The 27,303-nt window shown below is 35.0% G+C and overlaps 2 protein-coding genes across 3 annotated transcripts; one reads left to right on the top strand and one right to left on the bottom strand.

Moving 5' to 3' along the window:
* Nucleotides 1-2,098: 2,098 nt before the first annotated feature.
* On the top strand, nucleotides 2,099-22,939 carry LOC125683105 (THO complex subunit 5 homolog). 2 transcript variants are annotated; one of them, XM_056140177.1, is made up of 19 exons: nucleotides 2,099-2,121; nucleotides 4,048-4,153; nucleotides 6,667-6,816; nucleotides 7,200-7,316; nucleotides 7,403-7,500; nucleotides 7,967-8,042; nucleotides 8,283-8,353; nucleotides 9,860-9,974; nucleotides 10,064-10,196; nucleotides 10,663-10,737; nucleotides 10,837-10,886; nucleotides 11,044-11,143; nucleotides 11,246-11,354; nucleotides 12,967-13,068; nucleotides 14,337-14,542; nucleotides 14,758-14,949; nucleotides 18,313-18,428; nucleotides 18,974-19,164; nucleotides 22,656-22,939. In XM_056140177.1, exons 2-19 carry the CDS (start codon nucleotides 4,055-4,057, stop codon nucleotides 22,717-22,719), a joined length of 2,064 nt encoding a protein of 687 aa, XP_055996152.1. In that variant the 5' UTR covers nucleotides 2,099-2,121; nucleotides 4,048-4,054; the 3' UTR covers nucleotides 22,720-22,939. The 2 variants fall into 2 exon arrangements, with proteins under 2 accessions (XP_055996152.1, XP_055996153.1); XM_056140178.1 differs by lacking the exons at nucleotides 2,099-2,121; nucleotides 4,048-4,153 and adding an exon at nucleotides 4,213-4,659.
* On the bottom strand, nucleotides 22,874-26,290 carry LOC125683106 (myosin regulatory light chain 12A-like). Its single transcript, XM_048923906.2, has 4 exons — nucleotides 26,082-26,290; nucleotides 25,752-25,876; nucleotides 23,947-24,187; nucleotides 22,874-23,252 (listed from the first exon to the last, which is right to left on the bottom strand). The coding sequence occupies exons 2-4, from the start codon at nucleotides 25,851-25,853 to the stop codon at nucleotides 23,026-23,028; spliced, it is 570 nt and encodes a 189-aa protein (XP_048779863.1). The 5' UTR covers nucleotides 25,854-25,876; nucleotides 26,082-26,290; the 3' UTR covers nucleotides 22,874-23,025.
* Nucleotides 26,291-27,303: the final 1,013 nt, after the last annotated feature.

The raw sequence follows: 27,303 nt of genomic DNA on the forward strand, positions 1-27,303 counted from the left end.
CTTGGTTATTACATTTCCGTTTTTATCCTTTACCGGTGTATTGGTAGTGGGTGGTTTACCACTCAGCTGTCTGGTGAAGTTATAGAGAGTTTTGATGTCTCCTTTACTACATGCTGTTTCTGCCTCTTGTGCTAGATGTTCTGCATACTTTCTTTTGTCTTTTTTTACATAGGCGGATACAGAAATTTATGAAGGGAGGGGGGTTGAGCACTTGATCTTTTAGGTACTTTTCACAACCTCCACCCCTACCCCATTAACACCCTTTCTTGTGTACATAACATCAAAAGGGGAGATCTTAAGATAGCCTTTTTGCACATGAAAATGTTTAGTTTATTTACTTCTAGTTTTCAAAAAGGGGGGGGGGGGGGGGCTAGGCCCTCGGAAGCTCTGAGGTAAGTGGTGCAAAATCCTGCATTCTGAGATCCTGGCACTTCTTTTTCACTTTCAAACAAGTTGTCTACTTCTTCAGCAAAATCTTTTATGTTACATATATATATACGTTTTAAGATTTTTTAAGTGATACTTGTATCTGACGAAAATATCGTGAATATATACATGTATATATATCAGAGCGTCGTCTTATTTATATTAAAATTAAATGGTATACTGGTGTTGATTTTGAATGATGCAGGTATATTTAATTATTCACCTTTCATATAATTTTGACTCAAAGACTTGTTTGAATTGAATAAATCTTAACTTTTTGGTCCGCAAAAGGGGGGTCTGGATCCGCCCTTGGGTTACCCAACCAAACGTAATAGTTTATATAATTGCTGATTTTTAAATTTGTTTCACTCTTATCCAATCTGATTAAAACCAGATCTTCAATCCGCTCCTCTATTGGCCATGTCGCGTTGCAACGCGACATGGCCAATAGAGGAGCGGATTGAAGATCTGGTTTTAATCAGATTGACTCTTATAAGTTGGAATCGAACGTAACAAGTTTTGAAATGATTTGATGATCAACAAATATACTAGAAACAAAAAAGTAGGCAAATCGTAGCATTTGAAATCTCGCCGATTTTTCCGAGTTTGAAACTTCACTTTCATTTTACTTACAAGATGTTTTTGAAAATGTTCAAATCCTGTTTAAATGTACAAAGTCAGATACTCGAAAATCTGTGAAGGGCAACTGTACGTTGATTCTTTTGTCCAGAAAATCAGCAAATTTTACAGATCAATTGCGGTTTCTGAAAAGACTTTTTTTTTTAAACAAAAAGAATTTGAATATATGTTTATTCTAACATGATATCACCAACCAACACTTTAACACATACATGTATATACCAAATAATAATTTACTAATCATCTTAAATTTTATTCTAACGGACCCCTCCTTGGAGAATAAAACAACAACAAAAAACCTGGGGTTTTCATACCCATCTTCGCAAGCAAAGTGTCCCATTAAATATTTTGAGTTACAAAATCAGATTAACCTGTTTAGTTTGATGTGATCCATTCCTAGTTGGATATGATTATTTGCTTTGTATATTTTAATTCTCTTCAAAAGCAAAGGAGTTTAAAATAACCGGCTATCTGCCAATATTCCAAGACTCAAAGTTTCATCGTCGCACATGCATGAACCTCGGTTTTGAGTCCACACGTGCGTTCTCCCAAACCGGGTGATGAAGACAATCGATGATATAAAAGTTCAGATATCATTTTATGGTTTCATCCAACTTTTGTCTTTGCATTCAATCTTACCATGCCTTATACATTGTATCAAGGCATCTACTAGGCATATATTTATAAGTGCCATTTTACGTTCACTTTCCGTGAATTATTTTTAAATAGGCCCAAAAGTTTTCTTTTTCTTTACTTAGTTATGTAGGACGGGGGATTTATTATAGAATCTCTAAAACTAGCGCATCTTCCCAAGTCAAGTACGTGTGGCCCATCACATTTCTCACAAGGATAGCTAGTCGTAGGCCTATAGATATCTACATATATTTATAATCTAGACCCTAGGCCAAGGGATTTTTATTTTTATTTTTTTTGTAGAAAAAAAATCAAAGTTCGTTCACAGCACAATGTTGGTGGTGGGTTTTTTTTTGTTTTTGTTTTGATCGAGATATAAAGAGGTCGGGTCTGGAAATTCGCTTGCGAAGGAAACAAAGGGCGCGTAATCATGGATAGTTGGTAAAATGGGTAGTAAAAACCGGGCCGGGCCGGGTCAGATCACCTTCGTAATCCGAATTTTTTAGTTTTCATCGTTATTTTATTTTCGTTTGGTGTGAAACTTCTTAATCATAATCTGGATGATACATTGGATATTCGCTACAAAAATTACCGCATAATTTTGCTTCACTGTGAAAATATCAATGTTTGTTTATTTCAGGTTGGTAAAATGGGTAGCGAGGGAAAATACACATTTTTCTGCGATTACAGTTGAACTAAGTGACACAACAATGAAACTACACATGATTTAGATAAATATTATGATAATTCATCACCAAAATGCTATAGCACTTGTTATGCGTGTCTTATATCTTTAATATTCACGATTTATTAAAACCCGGGCCAAAAGGAAACCGGATACGGTAACCCTGGCCAGTTATTAAACTTCCGAATAAAATGAGGATGTTAGCTATTACGTGCACGATCTCATGAAGCCTGACATTGCACGGTTCTTACCACTTGGAGGTATCCTCATAAGAACCATCTTTTTAAATAAAATTTAAATTTTAACCTAACTATCATTAAGTTACGAACGACGGCGTATTCGTGACAATTTAACCTAGCAGAAAAAAATAAAAATAATCGTTTCTACGATTTATTAAATGGTAGAAACGATGTAAAAAGTCGTTTCTACGATTTAGAAAGACGTTTCTACGATTTTTAGGTCTCGGGTGACATTGCAATTGCTTGTCGTCTGTCATCGTGCGTTAATCAAATTTTTAACTTTTTGATAAGTATGATCATTCCAATTCCTTTCAAATTTGGTATGAAGCATCTTTGGGACATAAAAGGTAAATTTCAAGACTGGCCTTAAAGGCAGGGCAAAAACTGCCACAGAATTGAATAATTTTCAACAATCTTCTTCTCTACCACCACATATATGTAAGAAAAATTAAATGCATAGTGATGTAGAACAGGAAGGCCTACCAAAATTGCTATTTCATGATCCTCAAATTTAACTTAAAATTTAACAAGCATATGCAGACTTACTTGAGTGCCATTTTGAAAATAAAATTTATGTACATATACTGTGTTGTTAATTGTTTCATTTAAAAATTAGATATATAATACCATCATTTTATATTATGAATATGCACACTTCATATCTTGATGTTTTAAGATGTTTTTAAATATATCTTTTATTTATGAAGAAATGAATACTAGCACTATAAATACAATGTTTTAAGTCATTATTATACAGATCATGATCAGTATGGTTAAAATTATTTTAATTTTTAATAAATTACCATTTTTTATTATTTTTATTTTAATCAGGCAGGGTATACATAGTAATTAATTGCTCTCCATATAGTCCTCTTTAAACTCTATCTTCAGTTTAAATATTCATAAAGTAGGCATAATTTATCAGTCGGTGATATTTTTTTAGGACCATCATTATTGGTTAATTAATCAAAGCATTAGCAATTAAATCGGAATAAATAACGCCGGCCCGGGTCGACCGCATCCGGTTTCCTTTTGGCCCGGGTTTGGAAAAATCGCCGATAATTAAGATAAAAGGCATTTAAATGGTCAAATAATGCATTAAGTATCAAATTCAACTCTATGTGAATTGAAAAAATGCTAGGTTTTCAGCAGCAGATGCATATTATACGGAAAATATGCAATAATGTGTGTTTTGGTCTCGCTACCCATTTTACCAACCAGATTTCATACAATCATTGAAATCCTTACCTATAGGTAATATTATGTGCTAAAATTTGTGGCGAAGACTAAATGTATCATTGAGAATATATTCCGTAAGTTTCAAAGGAAACAATGACATATCAAAGAAGAAAAGTAAAAAATTCGGATTACGAAGGTGATCTGACCCGGCCCGGCCCGGTTTTTACTACCCATTTTACCAACTATCGTAATCATGGAAAAAGCATCAAAGGAAGAGAAAACTGAAAAGCGGAAAAGATCAATAAAGAAGGAAAGCAATGAACAGAAGAGAATAAAACAAGACACCTCCAAGGTTTTTCTTACTATATATTTGTTAAAATGTGACTAATATTTAGAACGTGCAAGTTTGAACATAGTTCGAATTTCCTCAGTTCGGAATTAAATATCTTTGATATAAATGTATAAGAAAATATCTTGTAAATTATATGTTCTTCGTAGGTTTTACATATGATTTTGTATCATTTATAATAATTAAACTTCATTCTGCTTTCTTTTCATCGGACAAATTATGGTCGGGCCCTGTGCTTGAGTCGACTCGGTACTCGTCGCGTCTCGTGTACAGACAGCGAACCACTACATCCATCCGCGAATGCGGATTGCCCTCTTCATAGCTTCTCTCATGTACGCAATTGCATCTAGTTCGCCAATACCAAAATGACTGTAATTGTGTATTTGCCTTGTTTCAAGTAATTATCATCATCCAGATTGAATAGTTTACAGCTAAGACAGATGGTTGTCAGAAAACAAGATAAATTTCAGTCACTTGGAGCTATTACGGACTTCATTTTATGAAATGGGGTAAGAAATTCATTTTAGAAATGATAACTTATGCTGCACATTCTATTTGATAGCTTGTTGCAATGCTCAAACACTCTGTGTAGTCGTATAGTGTCAGGGCCCAGCTAAAAGTCGACCAAAAAATAATAGGCATTTTTCCGAGTTCATTTCTGCATATCTTGGGAAGTATACGGAATTTCGGGATGAACTTTGGTAGTAATGTAGATTGATTATGTATGAATAAATTGAAATACAAAGTAGAATTTTATATCAATTAATTTATTGATTTTACATCGGCTAACTTAGGTACCCTATATTTAGAGTTCTATACCTTTACTCTTTATATAGTAAATTCGACCCCAAGCGATGCAATTGCCTGTGGTATATATGTTCTCGATATAGATATTGAGAATATATCCATCTCAAATGACTATGTATTTTATGATAAATTTTATGAAAAGTGTAGGCTAGTGACAAACAAGTTAGCAATAAGCATTATTGACATTTACATGTTATATGATACATTTCCATGGCAATATTTCATGAAAACTTGCAGCTCTGCATTTGGTGTAGTACCTGTGTTTTGTTTCAACAAGATATATATCAATTCACAAGAGATATATCAATTCACAGTAACAATTAACAATGCTGAATTGACATATCATGAGGACTAGTTTGTCTAGTTATTAATAAGGCCAAACTAAAAATATCATAATGTGTGTTTACGGTAACCTGCTGAAAAAGAAATTGGGTTGGTAGGTCGGATTTTTATTTTTTTCTTGTTATTTAGGAATAGGGTAATATTACTTGTATATCTTGACAGTTTGAAACAACCTCACCAACTGCTAGTGGTGGTATTATCTGGAGTAATTTCCCCACCACTTTACATTCATTGTTCACCAGTTGGTTGGTTACGTTTAACATCTCGCCCAAGAATTTTTCACTGGTATGGAGACGTCATCATTGCCAGTGAAGGGTGCCTATGCTCGACGCTTACATACTTTGAACAAGTAGGGATCTTTATTGTGCCACACCTGCTGTGATGCAGGGCCTCAGATTTTGCAGTCTTATCCGACTGCCCCATTTAGTCGCATCTTACGACAAGCAAGGGGTACTGAGGACCTATTCTAACCTGAATCCCCATGTGTTCTTTATACTAAAGTCATGATATTGGTTGAAAATATCTATAAATGCCATGATGGAATTTTGTAATGGTGTAATAACACTTATCTACTCTTTCAGGTGGGCACATTCTTTGAAGGTCAGAGATAAAACACTCGTCGTTTTCACTGAACCTGCAATGACGGAAGTCACCTTTTTTTTTGAAAAGTGGAGTAATAGTAGGTTCAGTTCCAGAAGGAGAGAAAAATTTTGGAAAATTATATATTTTTCAACAAAAATATTTAGGGTCGGTCTGGTGACTGTAAACAAAATTTTTTTTTTGGCCTGAACATATTCATGGCAATTTTGATGCAGATTTAAAGCTCATGACAGGTTCTGTATTTGCTTAAAATTGTTGGAAATCATGGGAGAGTCAACTCTCAGGCCCTGAATTTAAGGCCTTTGATTTTTTTGTTCATAGCATTCGTAGCTCACCTGTGGTTAGTGATGGTTATCCTTTAAGCTCCATCAATATATGATCACAGTTGTGCCAAGGGTTCACCAGCTATGTGTTCAGTCCCCAAAATGAAGCACCAAACTGTATCTTATATTGTTTTGTTTTTTAATCTACTGCGTTGGAGACCACTTGCATTTTGATGGCTGAAACTGATTACCCTAAAACTTTTCCCCACAGCTGCTTGTAGATTAGGGGATGCCTCTGCCCTCTAAAGGAGGATACTGTGGTAGTGATAATGACAAGTTTACTAGCTCTGAATAGTATATTGATTATAGTGCACTTTTCAGTGTTGTCCAAGAGACCCCACAGCTCAAGTTCAGTTCCCAGCAGTGACACAGCCTGATACATAATGTGTGGAGATAATTGCTTACATCAGTGTTTTATTCTTTATTTTCAAAAATTCATTTTAGGAGTCCAAGATATCCTCCAGCCTATTTTATTCTGAGGAAACTGAGGTAGAAGCAAGGGCACCGGAGAAAGATGTGGAGATTTTCAAGTCCACATGTTCTGATATTCGAGAGACCATGCTTGACATTAAATCACTTAAAGATAAAAAGGCCGTAAGTAATAGTAAATATTTATGCATGATTTCTAGCCCTAAGACCATAAACTGAGAGTAGACTTAAGTCAAAATTTTGATTACTTATATCTGAAGATTTATCCTGCACAGATGTTTTAAAAACTGCAGTTTTATAAAGAATTCAAATGCAAACATATACTGAAAATTTTATTTGTTTATAAAAATTATTTCAAAAGTTAGCGGGACTTGCAATTTAGACTTTAGAATATTCTCAGTTTATGGTCTTGATACCTGATTTGCTGGAAACTGCCATCATATTATCATTTAGTCAAAAATTTATAACAATTTATTATCTTGTTTTTCACATTGTTTTAATATACATATTTTGCATTATATTGTATTTACTTGGCACTAAAATTACAGCCACTGGATGAAATCGACAAGAAAAGAGTCAGTGTTACAGTGGACTTTATAAATCTGAAAAAACTAAATCGGCTGGCTCACATGCGCTGCAAGAAAGTCAGGGAACATACAAATGAGGTGGGTTAAGATAACCTTTTAAACATTTAAAAAAAAAAATGTAGATCCTCAACACTAGTGACTGTCCAGTTCCATGTATATTGTAGGCCAAACAAAGGATTGACCAGTACCACCTTCAGCTACAGAACCTCCTGTATGAGACTATGCACCTAGAGAAAGAGATTACTAAGTGTTTGGAATTCAAGTGAGTGTTTTGAGTCCCACTGAGTGGCTAGAATGCTTTGTCGTATTTCCACTTGTCATTGCAATATTTGATGACAAAATCATCATTTGATAATGTGCCAATACACGTGAATCTCCATCATTTGATTATGTGCCAGTACACGTGAATCTCCATCATTTGATTATGTGCCAGTACACGTGAATCTCCATCATTTGATTATGTGTCAGTACACGTGAATCTCCAACATTTGGTGAAGTCGATAAAGTTTGCACTTCCTATCTTTGATTGCTTGCAATATTTTTTTTTCTGTAACATTGCACTTTAAGATTATGACACTCAGATATTATATCAAACATATTTTTGGTATACCTATGAAAGAAGGTGAGTTGAAAAGAAGTTAAAGTAATCTGTTTTAAAGAATAAACTTATCAAAGAATGCATTTTTTAACAATTTAAAAATTTTCATGAGTGCTATTATAACTTTTAGATCAAAAGATGAAGAAATCGAGCTTGTGACTTTGAAGGAATTTTATGATGCTGCCCCAGCTGACATCTCCCGGCCCGTGAGTTTTTATTTTTATTTACTAGTTGATGCAAAACCCATGACGATGTGTTTAAAGTTGATTTATTGCATTAAAATGTACCAAAGATATATATGTGTAGTAAACATTTGTCTATTGAAAGGACACGTCATATTTCCATAAAAGCAATTAATAAATTACATTTCTTGTACAATTCCTTGATGTTATCCTAATCTTTTAGGAATTTAATAAAAGGATAAAAATGTTTTTGAAATTTTCTAGGAATCAACAAAAACTGATCCACATCAGCAGAGATTGGCTAGACTGGGCTGGGAGTTAGAGCAGAGAAAACAGTAAGCCACTTATCATTTCTATATCACCAGGCTTGGATTTCTCAAAAAAATCTCAAACTTTTGATTTTTTTTTTTTTTACATGAGTACTCAAAATTTGAGTAAGATATCTGATTTCTGTCCATAATTCGATTTAAAAAAAATAATTTTTTTTTTAATTTTTTGTTTTTTAGAAATTCAGGCCTGATAACAATTTTCTATTCTATATCAACAGACACCTGTCAGTTCTATATCAATAGTCACCTGTCAGTTCTATATCAACAGACACCTGTCCGTACTATATCAACAGACACCTGTCAGTTCTATATCAACAGACACCTGTCAATTCTATATCAATAGACATCTGTCATTTCTATATCAACATACACCTGTCAGTTATATATCAATAATCACCTGTCAGTTCTATATCAACAGACACCTGTCAGTTCTATATCAACAAACACCTGTCAGTTCTATATCAACAGACATCTGTCAGTTCTATATCAATAATCACCTGTCAGTTCTATATCAACAGACACCTGTCAGTTCTATATCAACAAACACCTGTCAGTTCTATATCAACAGACATCTGTCAGTTCTATATCAACAAACACCTGTCCGTTCTATATCAACAAACACCTGTCAGTTCTATATCTACAAACACCTGTCAGTTCTATATCAACAGACATCTGTCAGTTCTATATCAACAAACATCTGTCAGTTCTATATCAACAAACACCTGTCAGTTCTATATCAACAAACACCTGTCTAATAGATTACAGTCAGTTCTATACCATCAGATTACAGTCAGTTCTATATCACCAGATTACAGTCAGTTCTAAATCACCAGATTACAGTAAGTTCTATATAAATAGACACCTGTCTAATAGATTACAGCCAGTTCTATATCATCATATTACAGTCAGTTCTAGATCACCAGATTACAGTCAGTTCTATATCATCAGATTACAGTCAGTTCTAGATCACCAGATTACAGTCAGTTCTATATCACCAGATTACAGTCAGTTCTAGATCACCAGATTACAGTCAGTTCTATATCATCAGATTACAGTCAGTTCTAGATCACCAGATTACAGTCAGTTCTAGATCACCAGATTACAGTCAGTTCTATATCACCAGATTACAGTCAGTTCTATATCACCAGATTACAGTCAGTTCTATGTCACCAGATTACAATTCTATATTACTTCTATATTATCACCAGAGAAATGTCAGTTCTGTATTACTAGATATCTGTCTGTTCTAAATCATCAAATACTTTTTGATTTGTCACATTTTACTCTCTAGAAATTAAGAATTTATATTACAGTAAAACATGTTTATAACGAAGTGCACAGTATAAATGGTTTTGATCCTTATACCCATTAAGTTCATAATATGTTGTAAAACTATGGGGAATGAAAATCACTTCACTGTAAGCATGAATTCATTATAGGTGTGTTCACTGAATCCATGCTTTACTGTAATCCTTGTTGTTTGATTGATTAATAAATGTATGTCTTTTATAGACTTGCCAAGAAATTGAAAGATTCAAAACAAAGCAAAGAAGGACTTGCTCAAGAAATAAAAAACAAACAAGAATATTTAGAAAATCTACAGCCCAAACTGAAAACTGTTTTGGAGGTAAGATAACAGCCTTATTAACAGTGATAATAACAGAATAAACATTTTTCTTGAGGTTTCTTAGGAAACGTTTCTTCCATTGTTTACAGGCCACTAAGCCTGTCCAGGAGTACTTGGACATGCCATTTGACCAGATCAGAGAACAACAGGAGACTGCCCGGCACCTCCCCCCTGCTCTCTATGTTCTCTACATGCAAATTTCAGCGTACAGACAAGCTTGTGGTAAGTCATTCTCTAAAATGTCGGTGTACTGACAAACTTGTGGTAAGTCATTCTTTAAAATGTCAGTGTACAGACAAGCTTGTGGTAAGTAATTCTCTAAAATGTCGGCATACAGACAAGCTTGTGGTAAGTCATTCTCTAAAATGTCAGCGTACAGACAAGCTTGTGGTAAGTCATTCTCTAAAATGTCGGCGTACAGACAAGCTTGTGGTAAGTCATTCTCTAAAATGTCGGTGTACAGACAAGCTAGTGGTAAGTAATTCTTTAAAATATCGATGGTAAAAGATGAAAACTGCTGAATACTGCTGCATTGCAGGTTTGACTCTTAGTGATCACATCAGGTGTCCATTTTTGTTATAATGTTTGCTTTCATTTGTCCCTCTTTCTAGAGTTGCACTTTGTTACGACTGGTCATCTCTCATGAAAGCTGTTGATTTGTTTGTATTGATGTATATGTTTTCTGCAGACAAAGGCCTTCAAATCAGCATCATTGGAGACCTACAGGCTGCAAAAGCCATCAAATCAAGTGCAAAGGTTGTGGGTGAGTAACAGTCTTTTTTCTTGATTACCGGTATGTACAATGTCTATGTACACAAAAAAGTAGAGAGTTGTTTACAAAGTTAATCTGTTTAATTTCCAGAGGAGGACAGCGACTCTGATCAGGAGGACCAGGAGCATGCCAAGAAATCCGTGAGAATTCTGTGTACTCTTGTACAGTCCGTGAGAATTCTGTGTACTCTTGTACAGTTTTGATAGATAGTTATGAAGACAGGTCCATTACTGTGGATTTGCAGCATTAATTATGTGTATAGGAACAATGGTTAGAAAATTTCATTCTTTGTTCCAGAAAAGAAGAAGGAAGACAGTGGATAGTCGTGTTCAAGAACGCAAACAGCGAGCTCTCAAAAAGCACCCCCTGACGGTCAAACTAGACATCAACTGTAAAGGTATGTAGATGTACATGTACATATATTTTTATATTTGTCTGTGTAACATTTTCAAAATGCTGTGTCGAGAATTTTATGGGCAACACTTTCTTTTTTAACCAGATGGGAATAGTTTACATTTAACCTTCCACTTCCTGCTGACCCTGGAGATCATCACCGTTAACGTCAGCCTCAGTTTGGCGGAGAGTAACGCCTCCTCTGTGTCTGGGAGGTAAGGGTCTCTATTGATTATGATCTAGCTGTCCAGTAACCTGTACATGTAAGTCTCTGTCTGAGGATAGTGTAACAATGAAGACTGGCTGTAAACATTTGTATTGTTTTGTTTGTTCAGTGTTTAAGAATTTGTCGCTTTTTCTAGATAGATCTACATCCAGTGTTATTTTTGTTGTTTGTTGATTTATACAGCTGTAAACCAACTTTCTTTTCGTGTTTTATAAAGGTCTTTATTATATAGCTAATAAATAGTCTATTATAGAATCTGCGTAAAATCTAGAGAATGTTAGCATTCAATATCCTGAGAATTTATTGAACGCTAACTTTGCATTGCGTAAATTGTGTGTGCCCGAAACATTCCGAGTATGAGCGTTCAATATTGACATTACCGTAACGACGTAAACAAGCCAAAATGGCAGATGACGGTCCTCCGAATCTGACAGAGCCGGTAATTGATATCATATATTCATTTATTTAAACAAAATGTTTTGCTGTACATAAATTATGATGTCCCCATTCACAAACTTAGTTTGCTTCATGCATTAATGATGGGTTTAATATTGAACAGTTAAGAAATGCATGCTGATATTGCACACCTCACCTTAGATGCCAATATTGATGATTTCTCGTCTGTTTTGGAGTATTTTGAGTGAAAAGGGATATAATTTAACAACTAAATACTTTAGCTTTATAATAAAAGGGTTATTGAACTTATATTGGTGAATATTGGCACTCGTTGGCTGTCAAAATGCACTCGCAAGCTCGTGCATTTTGACAGCCAACTCGTGCCAATATTCACCAATATAAGTTCAATAACCCTTTAATATATATGATGTTGACTTGATTTGATTCCCTAAAATAAATTTCTACTGTTCGAAGCAGAGTTTAACTTTACTAGGATGAAGAATGTTTTTATTGCTTTCTGATATATACTGTCATTTATAGAAATATGCTAGTAATCCTTAGATATGACATCATAAATATGTAAATTTTTCCTACCTGACTTTTGAACTTCTGATGAAAAAGTGTACATTTTTATACCCCTTTCCTCTCTGCTGGCATGAAGAGAATCGGAGAATATGATGTACAGTTTAGATTGTCACCTAGCTTGTATCTCTCAAATAAACTTTATTATCAGCTCTCATGTTTTCACTAGATACATCACATTTAAATGTGAAAATATATAGATTAGTTAAAAAAACGACAGCTGAAAATGAATTGCTTTATTTCCAGTGTCAATTATAAGAAATTGAACAAAACTGGTCATAAACATCATCATGGTTGCATTGCACAAGAAATTAAGCATGAAAAAACTAAAGGTTTCTTGCAAATTTTCATATTTTAGGGGGCAAATTCTAAAGACCAATATCTTTTTACAGTGTACTATTATCTCATATTGCCATAGGAAGCTAATTTCTAATCTACTATTGATATGAATGAAGGAATATTGTTGCAAAAGAAACAAAAATCAGTATTAAAGTTTCAATCCAATTTGATAATTGGTACAATACTTTTACATTGATATTTCTTGTCCAGCATTTTGAAATTGGTGTTCATTTTAGTACCATTTTGTGATACGTGGCTGTGAAGTCATACAATTTCTTTTTCAGTGATCTCCTAGCACCAGAGTCCATTCTAACAGATCTTTACCCTGGTGACCATGGCAACACCTCCCCTAACCCAGCCAATCACTATGAGCTCCGGAAATTAGGGTCAGTTTCAAATTTTAAGTACATTTTGATCCATTGCAAACGTGATAATTTTTCAACTGAAAATCGGTATAATAGCTTTGAAAAGCATGATTTTGAGTGAAAAATCTGTACTCATATTTGCAAAAAGTGGTCCAGAATCTGTACAGAATATTGATCATAAAATGGTTTATACGCCTATAAATAATTTTAAGCGTTATGCTGGGAGATACTTTCACAAATTCCATAAGGGGTAATTAAACAGAGTTATCTCAAGACAAGAATATAGTATCTAATGTTACCTTTTTGATTGTTATTGAGACCTTAAATATTATACATTACATTTGCAAGAACAGAGAAAATTTGGGTGATCACATTTGGTGACAATCAACTCACAGTTAAAGTGATCATAGATTTTTCATCAAATTCCCCTACATAACATTTGAAAATACGATTTTAAAAAGGTTTTCAAAGTCATAAAAAATGCTTCCTCAGAAATTGACCTTTTTATCCTTTTAATTACAATGTCTAAAGCCAACAGTTACAAAATATGTCAAATAAAGACTACTATTAGGCCAAGTAAAATTAATTAGTAGATTATCATTCAAACTTCACAAAAAATGGGGCGGGTGGGAGGATTTTATTTTTTATTTTTCGCCATGGTATTCTTGACCTCGAAAATGCTTTATTGAGAAAAGGCTTTATAAATCATAATTACATGTGTATTTGGGTTTCTAAAAGGCAAAGTGAAACAAAGTACGTTTACGATACCTGACCAGACATAAAAATATCCGGAAATCGTAATTTTGAAAAATAAAAAAAATCGGGGCGGGGCGATTTTCGAGGGGCGGGCGGGAATGATAATCTACTAATTAATTTTACTTGGCCTTAATATGTTTAATTAATTTGAAATAAAATCAAAAGATGTCACTTAACAATGATGACTTGCATTCTTTCTAAACAAAACACCTGTTTGACCTATTTCTGACCACAGTGCGGCAGTTTGGTTCAAGATCTGCCAAGTGTATCGAATTTCAACTGTTGGGAATGGACATGTTATGCAATCAAAACAATGGACTCTAACTGGAGGGAATCAGCTGCTAGACTGAATATATATGACTAGGCCTGAAAATCTATAGTTTTTCATTTCACATGAATTTTAATGGACAGGCATTACAGAGGGAATGGGTTGAAAAAGTGTGAATTTTGTTTACAGTCTGTATGTATCACATGTATGCCATTGATATATATATGTGTGTGTGGTTTGTTGAGCTCTTTCTTGTTAATTTCAGTCTAAAGGATTTCACCAGCTACATCTCAGAAGTTGGTTGGCCATATCTATGGGCCCAGTGGCTGGGGGGCCTGCAGTTCTTGGAGAACAATGCTGTAAACACTCCAGATGAGAATGTCAGCTTTGCTCACATGCAGGAGACAATTCGACGACTGAAACACAGAGTCAGATCAAGACTGTGTTTGATGAAGCAGACAGCAGCATTTGGTGTGTTGGTTGTTGTCTAAACAGTGTTGTGCTATCTTATCCAAGAACAATTTACATGTTTATACACAGTGTATGTTAATGTAAGCGATACAATTAGGATTTACATTTACCATTAGTTGTATACGCCTTCAGTTTTTACAATCTATAGTTAAAAAATACCAAGTTGGCAACGAATGTTGAGGGAGTACCAATGTACAATAACTCTGCTTTTACAGAGACCGGTAATGTGGTGGTGAATCCTGAATACCAAGGATTGTTCCCCAGTAAGATTGTGTCTCGTCTGACGTCATGGAAACGCTCCACATTTGAAGACTTCTCATCACTGCCCAACACACAGACACTTGTAGCAGACGATATAGTGGAGAAGTCAGACATCTTCTTCACAGCTGTCATTGAAAGGGGATCAGGTAGGTCAAGTGGGTTTGTTAGTTTAGCCCGCTCTTGATCAGGTTCAAAACAGTAAATTGATATCATTAGATTTGAGCCCTTTTATATGCCGGTCTTTACACAGGATGTATCATGTCTGTCCATCCACCCATTTGTATTTTTCTGTTGCTATTTTCATTTCTTTGTCACTTATCAAGCCAGGGATCATCATTCACAAAAATAGCCACTTGTCCATTGGGCAAGTTGCCAACAAATTTCACTTTAAGTTTTGCAAATGCATTTTTTTACTTGTCTAACTCTAAACAAAGTTACATGTATGTAAACTTTAAACTTTATTAGACTGTAGTACACATATAAACTATTCATGAATAATATGGAATTATAAAGATTTGCCTAATCATGTAAATGAAAATATAGAACTGTCTGTGATTTTTGTAAGGAAATAAAAATGACCTTGGAGTTTGACCTACTTTTTGAAAATTTAACCTTGCTAATAACTTTTGAACAGTAAGAGCTAGAGCATGGATATTCTTGTGACAAGACCTTTCCGTGGGTACCAACATTTTTGACCCTGTGACCTAAATGATCACGGAGTTCATTTGGACATACAGTGGTCATTATACCCCCTGCAAACGAAGTTTGGGGGGGTATACTGGAATCACTTTGTCCGTCTGTCCGTCCGTTTGTCCGTAGACGCAATTTGTCCGAAGTTTATTTCTAATACCGCTGGACATATTTCATTCAAAATTTATGCACATCTTCTATATATTATGTAGTTGTGCATCTCCTATTTTCATTGAAATATTTTAACAGTTATAGAAGTTACGCACATCTCAACTATCCCTGGCAATGGGATTCATAGTAAACTGCCTTTATTGCAGCTACATAGAGTTGTTATACCAGTGGAAAAGATTACAATAATACCAATACTTAGCTAATGTCATTTAATTACTGACAAAATCAATGACAAAGTAAAGTTGGCATAACATAATGATCTTTAACAAAGTGAATATAAACTAAAGACTAGAAGAGTTGACCAGGGATTTGCAATCATACAGCCTAAAATGTGCCAAATAGTATTCATTTTTTATATTATGCATATTTTTAATATTTCATGTACTACTGTACTGTAGAATATACACTTCTGCATTCACATTGATTGCCCTGTAGATAATGTGAAAATATCCAATGTGCTTGCATTAAATATTTCCCATCATCTTATATGCCCCGCGGGGGGTATTAGTCCGATTAGGACAGTTCTAGTTTTGATAGAGCCATATTGCATCTGTCCAGTTATGGATTCCATTTGTCTCAAAGGAGTAACAATCTAAGTCATGGGTGTTTCCAAGGGTTTATTTGGACATGCAAAGATCATTTTGATAAGAACCAAATTGCATCTGCCAAGTTAAAAGATTAATTAATGTGTAGAGATGATTTTGTCACTCCTTCAGTTATGGGGCATTTCTTCGTACAACCAAAAATTGTTAAGTTTCATACCATGTGAAAGAAATATCTAAATACACGTAACAGAATGAAATTATCTAAATACATGTATGTGTACGGTAATAAACTGAAAAATGTTTTGAAATATCATTTTAGTGGTTTTTTGAACAATTCAAGAGATATGTTGTTAAGTCATTTGTTGCATTAAGGTTGATGTTATTTTGTCTCTTGCACATTCATCTGTTCATAATTAATACAACTTCTGGCGGGTGTATCATGTGCAGCAGTGGCAGTGCACATTATCGAGGAAATAACAGGTTGTTGCACTTAGTCTGTTTTGGGGGAAATATTACATAGAGAGTACATGATTTGTCTGTCCACGGGTTTTTTGGCGAGGACTTCTTATTTTACAGAGGCTATTGAAGATATGCATGTGGCAAGGATTTTGACTTTCTTTAATTTCTGAGAAAATTACAAGCAAATATTCCTAAATGAGTATATGTGTAATGTTCTTATGTTTCATTCAAGTCTTCACATATTAATTCCCACGCGAAGAGTTTTACCCTCACTCTCTGTTTGTTTATCAACCCGCATGTTTATATTGAATCTAACAGCTTCATTAGGATTTGATATTAGGGCTTGCTCGTAAAAGGTTACTCTGCGGATATTTGACTTTATGTATTCTAATTATGGAGTTGTAGATTAAAGTTTGAACTGAGCAGATGTGTTTTTATTCTGGTGCCCAGAGCACGCATCTTTATACATACTGTTACCTATAGGAATAGAGACAGTACATTACAATATGGTTTGTCCATTTAACTCCTCTCTTAGTCCCTTGTATACAACTTAAAGATGTGCATATTGCAAGAATTTTGGTTACCAACAATTTTCAAATTTTGTTGATGTTTGAAAATATTACAGGTTGAACTTGGTTAATAGTGGGGACATATTTTACAGACAGAGCTCTTGGTTTTTCAATCTCTCTCGTATTACAGTTTTTAAGCTAGGACTATTTATTCATATATTAATTCAAAAGAAAGTATATCGCTTGATGATTGTTGATAGTAAAGTTCTACAACTCAAGGCTGAAAAAAAAGCCCTACATAAGCTTATGACGGGCATATTATGTACTGTTTAGATATTAACCAGATTTACAACTGTTAATTCATACTTTTTATAAATCCCTCAACACACACACACTGCAAATGTAGTTTAGGGGGAGGGGGTATACTGGAATCACTTTGTCCCTCCATCTATAGACATAGAGTATAGTCTTTAACACCATGGAACAGATTTGATTAAAACTTTGTGTGTATCTTTTATGAATGATGAAGTTGTGATGAGATTTTTTAACATTCATTTATGAATACATTTTATGGGTGTTGGTGTTATATTGTCATTGTTAAAAGTATATTTTGATAAACATTTATTCTTGAACGATCACAAATTCTTGATTTCCCACCATCTAATGCGCTCTGCAGGAGGAAATAGTCCTATTAGGATAGTTTCAGTTAAATTCATCAAATTTTTCTCCAGAAAGTAGTTTGAAATCTTGATGCTTAATTTTTTGGGGGGTGGTGGATGGGTGCAATTTCATTTTACAAGTGTATCATTTATATGAATAGAAATTTTAGTGCTCTCATTTTTGGCAAATTTTACCTACCCACCAAAAAAAACAACAACCAACTGTCAAAATTACCAAATATACAGTAAATAAATCTACTTGTAGTGTGGGGTTTGTTTTTTGAACATTTTCCTCCGAAATAATTGCCCTGATAAATTTCTAATTTTCATCTGTTTTCGCAAAAATTTCATTCCCTTCATATATTCATATGAGTGTAGGCTTAGTCCAACATACTCATGAAGCATGTAATAATGTGTTTGAATTTTCATGCATTGAAAAAGGTCATATCTGTTTACATGTTTTTATGGACTTCCAGCTAAGATGACAGCCCAGGTTGTAATGACCCATGACTACCCTAAGGTGGCTCCAATGTTCGCTGTGTCTGTGTTATGGCAGCATGAGAGATCCGCAGTCAATGATGAACACGTAAAAGTAAGTACAGATGTACTCGTCAACACTTAGCCATGATAAGAAACTGGCCTTCTCAAACTGAAGTGATTCTACAGTAGTTGCTGAAGGACACCTGCTAAAAATCATTTTTCATATTGAGAAACTTTTCATGATTGAAAATAGGTTATGAATAGAAGTAGCAATATATCATTTCTGTAACGGATCTTGTAGTGAATTTCATGTTCAGATTCTCAGAATTTCGGAAATTTTTATTTTTTTGTTGTGAAGTTATTTGCTCTTTTTGTGGGATTTTAGATTTCATGTCTTGAAATTATATTTTAACACAATATGAAAAAAAAAAAAAAAATCAAGGAAGAAATTTAAATCATATTGAAACTTTGAAAGAAGTCTACGGATATGGATTTTGTACATTTGAAGCATCGTATGAATTGTGAATTTCAGATTGGAAGTTGTGGGATAAAACTATCCTATGAATTCCACAGAAATTGGACCTCTTCTAAATATAATAATCCACCGTACTTGAATTCTGTTTTTTGACAATTCTAACAAAACAAATCTGCTTACAGGAAATGGAGGAAGAGGTGAATGTTCACCATGAGGAGCTTATGAAGTCTAAGTCATGTGACACAATTCTGTCCAATCAGATGCAGCGACTGTTGATGTGCTTTGACATATATTTGGAGACAGAGGCAGCTGGGTCGGAGGAGGAAGGTCCACGGGAAATCTCCAAGGAGAAAATATACAACAGAATGCTGAGGTGTGTTAAGTAGAGCATGGTCGTTTGACGAATTGTCAAACTGGGGCATGAACTCAGAGGGAAGGGTTTGGAAGGGGTTCTTGTCCCAATACTAAGACATTGTAAATTAAATCAAGATAACCCAATGAACTCTCCAGGTAAACAATAAACTTTAAACAGATAAGGAATATTTAGCTGATACATGTAATTATTATGTTTTGGAAGGAAATCAGCCATCATGAGTGTTATTCCATTAAAATGTAGCATATTCGATTATCTGTAACATATCTAGTTGATTTTGAAATATCAAAATTTTTAGAATTTGTTGTTTTAAAGGAAGATCCCCCATTGTTTAGTTACAGATGTACAATGCCATATAGGGCCTTTTTTTTTATTGAGTTGGTTTACGGATCCGCCGCACTGATTTTTTTGGATGTTGGAAAAAAAATAAAATGGTTTTTCACTCTTTTTTTAGCTCACCTGAGCTAAAAGCTCAAGTGAGCTATTCTGATCACCCATACTCCGGCGTCCGTCCGTCTGTAAACTTATCATTTTTGACTTCTTCTCAAAAACCACTGGGCCAATTTCAACCAAAGTTGGCACAAAACATCCTTATATAGGTAAAGGGAATTCTAAATTGTTAAAATAAGAGGGCCAGGCCATATTCCAAGGGGAGATAATCAAGAAAAGGTAAAAATAGGGTAAGGTCATTAAAAAATCTTCTTCTCAAGAACCACTGGGCCAGAAAAGATGAAATTTATAGATAAGCTTTATTAGGTAGTGCAGATTCTAAATTGTTAAAATCATGGCCCCCAGGGGTTGGATAGGGCCACAATAGGGGATCAAAGTTTTACATACAAATATATAGGAAAAATCTTTAAAAATCTTCTTTTCAAGAACCACTGAGCCAGAAAAGCTGAGATTTATATGAAAGCTTCCTGATATAGTGCAGATTCTAAATTGTTAAGATCATGGCCCCCGGGGGTCGGATGGGGCCACAATAGGGGGTCAAAGTTTTACATACAAATATATAGGAAAAATCTTCTTCCCAAGAACCACTGAGCAAGAAAAGCTGAGATTTATCTGAAAGCTTCCTGATATAGTGCAGATTCTAAATTGTTAAAATCATGGCCCCTGGGGGTCGGATGGGGCCACAATAGGGGATCAAAGTTTTACATACAAATATATTTGAAAAATCTTTAAAAATCTTCTTCTCAAGAACCACTGAGCCAGAAAAGCTGAGATTTATATGAAAGCTTCCTGATATAGTGCAGATTCTAAATTGTTAAAATCATAGCCCCTGGGGGTCAGATGGGGCCACAATAGGGGGTCAAAGTTTGTTTTTTTGTTTTTTTTATATAATGCAGATTCAAGTTTGTTAAAATCATGGACCCCGGGGATTGGATGGGGCCACAAGGGGGGATCAAAGTTTTACATACAAATATATAGGAAAAATCTTTAAAAATCTTCTTCTCAAGAACCACTGAGCCAGAAAAGCTGAGATTTATATGAAAGCTTCCTGATATAGTGCAGATTCTAAATTGTTAAAATCATGGCCCCCGGGGTCGGATGGGGCCACAATAGGGGATCAAAGTTTTACATACAAATATATAGGAAAAATCTTTAAAAATCTTCTTCCCAAGAACCACTGAGCCAGAAAAGCTGAGGTTTATATGAAATCTTCCTGATATAGTGCATATTCAGGTTTGTTAAAATCATGGCCCCCTGGGGTAGGATGGGGCCACAATAGGGGATCAAAGTTTTACATACAAATATATAGGGAAAATCTTTTAAAATCTTCTTCTCAAGAACCATTGGGCTAAAGAAGTTCACATTTACATGAAAGCTTTCTGACATAGTGTAGATTCAAGTTTGCAAAAACCATGGCCTCCAGGGGTAGGTTTGAGGCCATAATAGGGACTACGGTTTTACATGCAAATATATATGGAAAGTCTTCTGATATGGACCAAGGTGACTCAGGTGAGCGATGTGGCTCATGGGCCTCTTGTTATATTTCCGACGCTGGAATTTTTCCTTTTCACAAAAAAAAGAAAAAGAAAAGAAAATAGATTCCACTGGACTGGATATTTGGACAGACGCCTCCGTCGAAATCTCGGGAGAGTCCATAATATTCAGGTGTCATGTGTGGAATATCAGTCAACTTCAGCTGGTGCTAACAATTATTATGCACCTTAGTAATAATGCTTTTTGCTTCCAATCAGTTATCTGTTTATAAAACTAACTTCTAATTAGCATTAGTTATGCATTGCATACCATTTAGATATGTAAATCCCAAAATAAAAACAAACACTTGTTTTCAGATGGCATCCATGACGTACGTTGGGTTGCACTAATCACCTAAACAAGTATAACCCTACCTGACCTTACCAGGCATACATTTTGCCGAGGATACACTTTTAAATTCTTATTAATGAATTTTAAAGAAATATTCTTCATAATTAATATGTGTAATTCTTCATATATTGAAGGAGGTTGAAAACATATTTAACATTATTGAATTCATTCATTGTATAACATTTGATGACTACCAACAATAAATTGATCTGACCTATATAAAATTCAGAATTTTTTAATAAATGTTTATGGGGTTCATGAATTTTATTTATAACTTTACTTGACTTCATAAATAAGACTTTAAAACTTAAAAGTAAATTTTTAGACAAAATATATGCTTGGTAAGGTCAGTTAGGATTTTAGTACTTCAGGTGATTAGTGCGTCCCTATATACGTCATGGATGCCATCTTTTGAATGGAAAAACGATGTGGTTCTTTTATTTTGGGATTTACATAACTAAAACGGTAAACAATGGACATTTGATAATGATAGAAAGTTCATTTAATAAACAAATAACATTTTTGAAGGAAACAGCATTGTTGCCAAGGTGCACAATAGTCGCTATATACCACCGTCTTAAGTTGACAGTGAAGACAATATTAAAGTTGATAATAACACTTTGACCTCAAATCAAGTTCATTTTTATTACTTAACATTTTGTCATTTTAATTTAATTTTTTTTTTTTTACCTCCTCCGAATGGATTTGAAAATTTTGAAATCCGTAAACCAATTTAAAAAAAAAAATTGGCCTAGGTGTGCACAGTAAAGGTGATAATCATTGTGATGTATGCAAACTATTGGGATCTTCACATCTCTCTTCTCCAGTGATATTGACTAACAGTTGGTCAGAGTCAGAGATTATTTAGTATACATGTAAAATAATTCTTAGAAATTGTTGGGAAAATGCTTGAGTGGCAATTTCCACCTTTGCTGTGAAGCCCATTCAAAGTGTTGTATTTCATCATCGTAAATGAGATGGAATATTCATGGATCATGTGACAAAACACATAGAATTTTAAAAAGTTTGGGCAGAAAGAAATCTCAACAGATCTTATCATCAAAAAATGTATGGCTGCACTGTTCTTTCAATTTTACCATGTATTTTGAAGAAATTGGTGAACTTGACTGAATTCTTCTTTCATATCTGTTTTACAGAGGACCAAGCAGAAGCAAGCCATTCCAATACTGTCCAGATATTGGCATCTTTACACACAGATGAAAATTTCAAAAATACTAGCACCTCCCATAGAATTATTTACATAAATCTTCATGTTCAAAGTCATGATACTAGTATCTAAAATGACCTTGTGGAAAAAAAATTAATGTTTAAATGTGTCACATTTCTCTCTATATATTTCAAGACAATATTTGAATGTGTTGTTAAATCTTTTTATTGAATGCATACAAATAAATCATATGAAGGAAAGAATTTAACAAAATGCTATGCCTTTTCATCTTCTGAAGATGTGTTCATAGTGTTAGTGATATTATATCCTAGGGATAACTAATTTGAAAATCTTTATCACTACTTAGGAGCATTGGGATTGAAAGCTAACTCCTCTAGTGGTAGAGAGGGCACCTGATCATCTTCTTTATCACGTGACCCATGTTTGAGTGTGCGTGTGAATTCCATGTAGTCAAAGAGTCCATTTTGTATGGGAGCCCCATGAAAAAGATCGTCCACCATATCGTCTGTCCAGCGTTCACCCATTGTCATCAGACACTCTCTCAAATACTCATCCTGAATCAAACCTGAAAGCAAATTAGAGAAAAATAACCCTCTATTAAAACCTGTTTTTGGACCATTGGTCACTGCACTCACCAGAGCCATCTTTCTCACAGAGAAGGGGGCTCGTTAGAATTGGTCAACAATAAGCGAAGACATATTATGTGACAACTATATACACATCTCCAAATGCATCCACATTATTTTGAATATTTCTTTTCATTTCTGCTAAATGCTATTAGTTCAAAACAATTCTTGCATCCAATCCTTTAAATCTATGGAGGTCCTCTCTGGCTTGGGGTGGTGTTTGATTACAAATCAGGTCATAGATCCAGAAAATTGGTAAGGGGGCTTTGACATAGACCCTGAATGGCAAAAAATTATCATTTTTGTTTAAAATATTTACAAAAGGAAGGTTATAACCCTGTACTCCCTCTAGATTTATCATAGGGATGCTATCATTTTATTCCTTTAAAAAAAATATCCAACTATATGCAGAACTTCAAACCTCCTATGTTGGTCCATGCTTACTTGACCCCAGGGGCCAAAAGTTTAGCAAATTTGGATCTACACTAAGAAGATGCTGCATCACAAGTATTCGATAATCTTTTAAAGCCCCACCCAATGTTCAGCATACCTAAATTTGCCCTTGATAAAGTTATAGCTCATCAGTTGAAGAAACCATACCAAGATCATACCAAAGGGGCATTGTCCTGTTACCTGAATCATTGATGTCAAAGCAAGCAAATGCGTTTTTGATGACGTCTTCAGGATCTGTTCCATTCAGTTTTTCTCCGAAGAGTGTGAGAAACATGGTAAAGTTGATTGGTCCAGGCGCTTCTTTGATCATCTTGTCCAGATACTCGTTAGACGGGTCTTTCCCCAAAGACGTCATCATCTCGAGGAGGTCATCCTTGTCGATGTAGCCATCTCGGTTCTGGTCAATCATGTTGAAAGCCTCCTGTCATCAAAAACAACCAGAATACTACTGTGTATCAATATTCAACCTTGTACAGAAACATTACGGCTAAGATATACTGTACAAAATAAACCAAATCTCATTGAATTGGAGGGGGATGATGACTTGATGCTCATGACAATATTCTTTTAACAATTTTTTCTATATTTAACCTGGCCTCCTGCTAGACCAGGGAACGGTGTTTCTATATGATATGTAACATTTCTGTAAATCGTTTTTAGCTCACCTGAGCTGAAAGCTCAAGTGAGCCTTTCTGATCACCTGTTGTCCATGTCTGTCTGTAAACTTTTTACATTTTCATCTTCTCCAGAACCACTGGGCCAATTTCAACCAAATTTGGCACAAAGCATCCTTGAGTGAAGGGCTTTCAAATGAAAGGCCATGCCCCCTTCAAAGGGGAAATAATCACAATAATAGGGTGGAGTCATTTAAAAAATTCTTCTCAAGAACCACTGGGCCAGAAATGCTGAGATTTACATGAAAGCTTCCTGACATAGTGCCGATTCAAGTTTATAAAAATCATGGCCCCCGGGGGTAGGATGGGGCAACAATAGGGGATCAAAGTTTTACATACAGATATATTGGGAAAACCCTCTAAAGAATCACTGGACCAAAGAAGGTTACATTTACATGAAATCTTCCTGACATAATGCAGATTCAAGTTTGTAAAAATTGTGGCCCCCGGGATTAGGTTGGTGCCACAATAGGGATAAAAGTTTTGCATGCAAATATATAGAGAAAACCTTAAAATATGGGCCAAGGTGAGCGATGTGGCCCATGGGCCTCTTGTTCCTCAACAGATCAATATATTCTTCCTTCTGTAAGACTTGGAACAGGCCCTTGTTAGATAGCCTGCCGTGGATAACGTTATATAAAACGTCGGATCTCATTGTCAAGAACATGGTTTAAATTATCGTTATATGTCATGCATAGATAGGGAAGCTAATAATCACGCAAGGAATATTTTGTTTCTTATAAATAAAAACAGGCTCTGCCCTATACATATTAATCTCGGTGAGATCATGCCTGCCACGAAGTTAAGAATATTTTAGACAGTACACTATTCACTTGCCCTAAGTTAAACTCTTTAAATTTTGATTTACCATACAAAAAATAAAAATGTAGTGCCTAATCTATGTGTGTCTGACTAAGTGAAAATCTACAGTGCCTAATCTGTGTGTGTCTCGGTGACAGTCTACATGGTGCCATTGTAAACTTTAACACTACAAAGTCTTCCCCGAGTTCCACAATGGGGCGTTTGGCCTAGATATTAAAAGAAGTCAATTTTATTCCATTGAGGGGCCATATTCTTGCCTAAAGGGAAATATTTATGACAAAAGTGTCTAGCGTTGGTCACTTGATCATTTGAACAGGTGCCCGGTGTCACGTACATATACATGTATATACGTATATGGAGTGCAGTGTAGTGTATCATTTAAAACTATCTTTTCATTTCGAAACGGGAGTAATTGGCATAATGTGCTAGAGACCCATCCCGCCCACCTTCGAAAGACTGCGAGACAAGTTTATCAAAGACGGAGATTACCTTAAATTCCTGAATCTGGGCTTGATTAAACATGGCAAACACATTGGACGTGTAGCGCTGTGTCCGAGCCCGGTGCTTCTTCTTGGACTTTGTGCTGGACATCTTGGAGGTCCGAATCTACGCAGCTGTCAGAGAGAGAGAGAAAAAAGGAGGATGTTGAGTCGAAACAATCAGAAGAAAAAATCCTGGATTGGTGTGAACATTGTAAGAGTAATTGGCCGGTTCCTGTATTCGTCAATCATGTGAAAAAGGTTTTTGTTTTTTTGTTTAATTGACATGGAGATGGAATATTTCGATGTGGAATCGACCCGTTACAATATAAATGAATACCTTGTTATAGAAATATAATCCAAAAAATAAAATGTCCGACTTCTGTATCAGTCAGACTACGTACAGCATCTGACAAAAATCTTCTGCAGTCTGAGAAAGCATTGCCATGGCTACATTACTCACTGAGTTGATGCACGCGCGCTATCAATCTATACAGGGTTACTCAAAAGAGCGGAATGGCTACCATCTGTTCGAAAGTTTTTACATCGAATGCAACGAAGCATAATGTACCATTTCCTCTCTCTCGGAATATCTTGCTGTTGCATGGTTAAAATGAAATAAGTAACTCTGCAAGTTTATATGGTATGGTCTTGTATGTACCTTTCCATTTGTACTATTGGTTTGTATCTAATCCGTTTAATATTTTAATCATTTTAATTTTTAAAAGAAGGAACACATCGATAAGTTTATTTACTGATAACATATAATGCATATTTATGTTATCGGTTATGTATAGAGTACAATTGTATTTTAGTTTTGCATTGATTTAAAGAATGGGTATGTAACCTTCTTTGATTATCCATCGAAAACCAGTAACAACAGTTCCGTTAAAAGAAATTGACACATGAGTACACGGGCCACATAGCTCATCTGGATTGCCACTTGCAATCTGACCCTACCACGCACTTGTGAACAAACTCAAATCTGCACTGCTTGATATTTCTTGCGTATGATTGATTTGACATATCTTACCCCTGTGGTTCTTGAGAAGATCTTTGAACAATGAATTTTCCTATACAAAATCGCCCTAAACTTAAGGGAAATGACGCGGACAAAACAGATCTGCCCCACAAGAGGAGACTTGTATGTTATTTTTACCCATTGTACTTAAAAGTTGGTAGTTAGAGTAGGATGTTATGATGTGTATTTCTATATAAAATATTGAATCCCTCTATCTGTGGCTTCGGTCCACCAAGACTTCGGGAGTCGTGAAGTGAATACACGGAGTTCAGTGAACACGACCTGGGGAATTCCACCTTTTAGTTTGACGTATAAATACCCTTGGGGTTCTTGAGAGGAATCTGTGGCCCTGCCCTGAACATGGAGGCCATGGCGCGAGTAAACACGAGTGTACACTACAGGGGAAGGCATGCGTATTAATTTGATAGGTGTCCCCCTGCGTGGTGTTTAAAGAGAATTTAGAATTTAAATTTTCTTTGAAATATTTCTATTTTAATTCTAACTCCTTTTTGTGGACACCTTGATTAAGACCCCGTGGATC

Source organism: Ostrea edulis, chromosome 6 (assembly GCF_947568905.1).
Source record: "Ostrea edulis chromosome 6, xbOstEdul1.1, whole genome shotgun sequence".
Lineage (NCBI taxonomy): Eukaryota > Metazoa > Mollusca > Bivalvia > Ostreida > Ostreidae > Ostrea > Ostrea edulis.

Bases quoted from the DNA above. Each gene is read 5' to 3' on its own strand.
- LOC125683105 (XM_056140177.1), top strand. From the start codon at position 4,055: ATGGAAAAAGCATCAAAGGAAGAGAAAACTGAAAAGCGGAAAAGATCA. The intron at 7,317-7,402 runs GTGGGTTAAGAT...TGTATATTGTAG, and splicing joins TCAGGGAACATACAAATGAG to GCCAAACAAAGGATTGACCA. The intron at 10,197-10,662 runs GTAAGTCATTCT...TGTTTTCTGCAG, and splicing joins AGCGTACAGACAAGCTTGTG to ACAAAGGCCTTCAAATCAGC.
- LOC125683106 (XM_048923906.2), bottom strand. From the start codon at position 25,853: ATGTCCAGCACAAAGTCCAAGAAGAAGCACCGGGCTCGGACACAGCGC. The intron at 24,188-25,751 runs GTAATCTCCGTC...TTTTGATGACAG, and splicing joins CCCAGATTCAGGAATTTAAG to GAGGCTTTCAACATGATTGA. The intron at 23,253-23,946 runs GTAACAGGACAA...ATTTGCTTTCAG, and splicing joins CTTTGACATCAATGATTCAG to GTTTGATTCAGGATGAGTAT.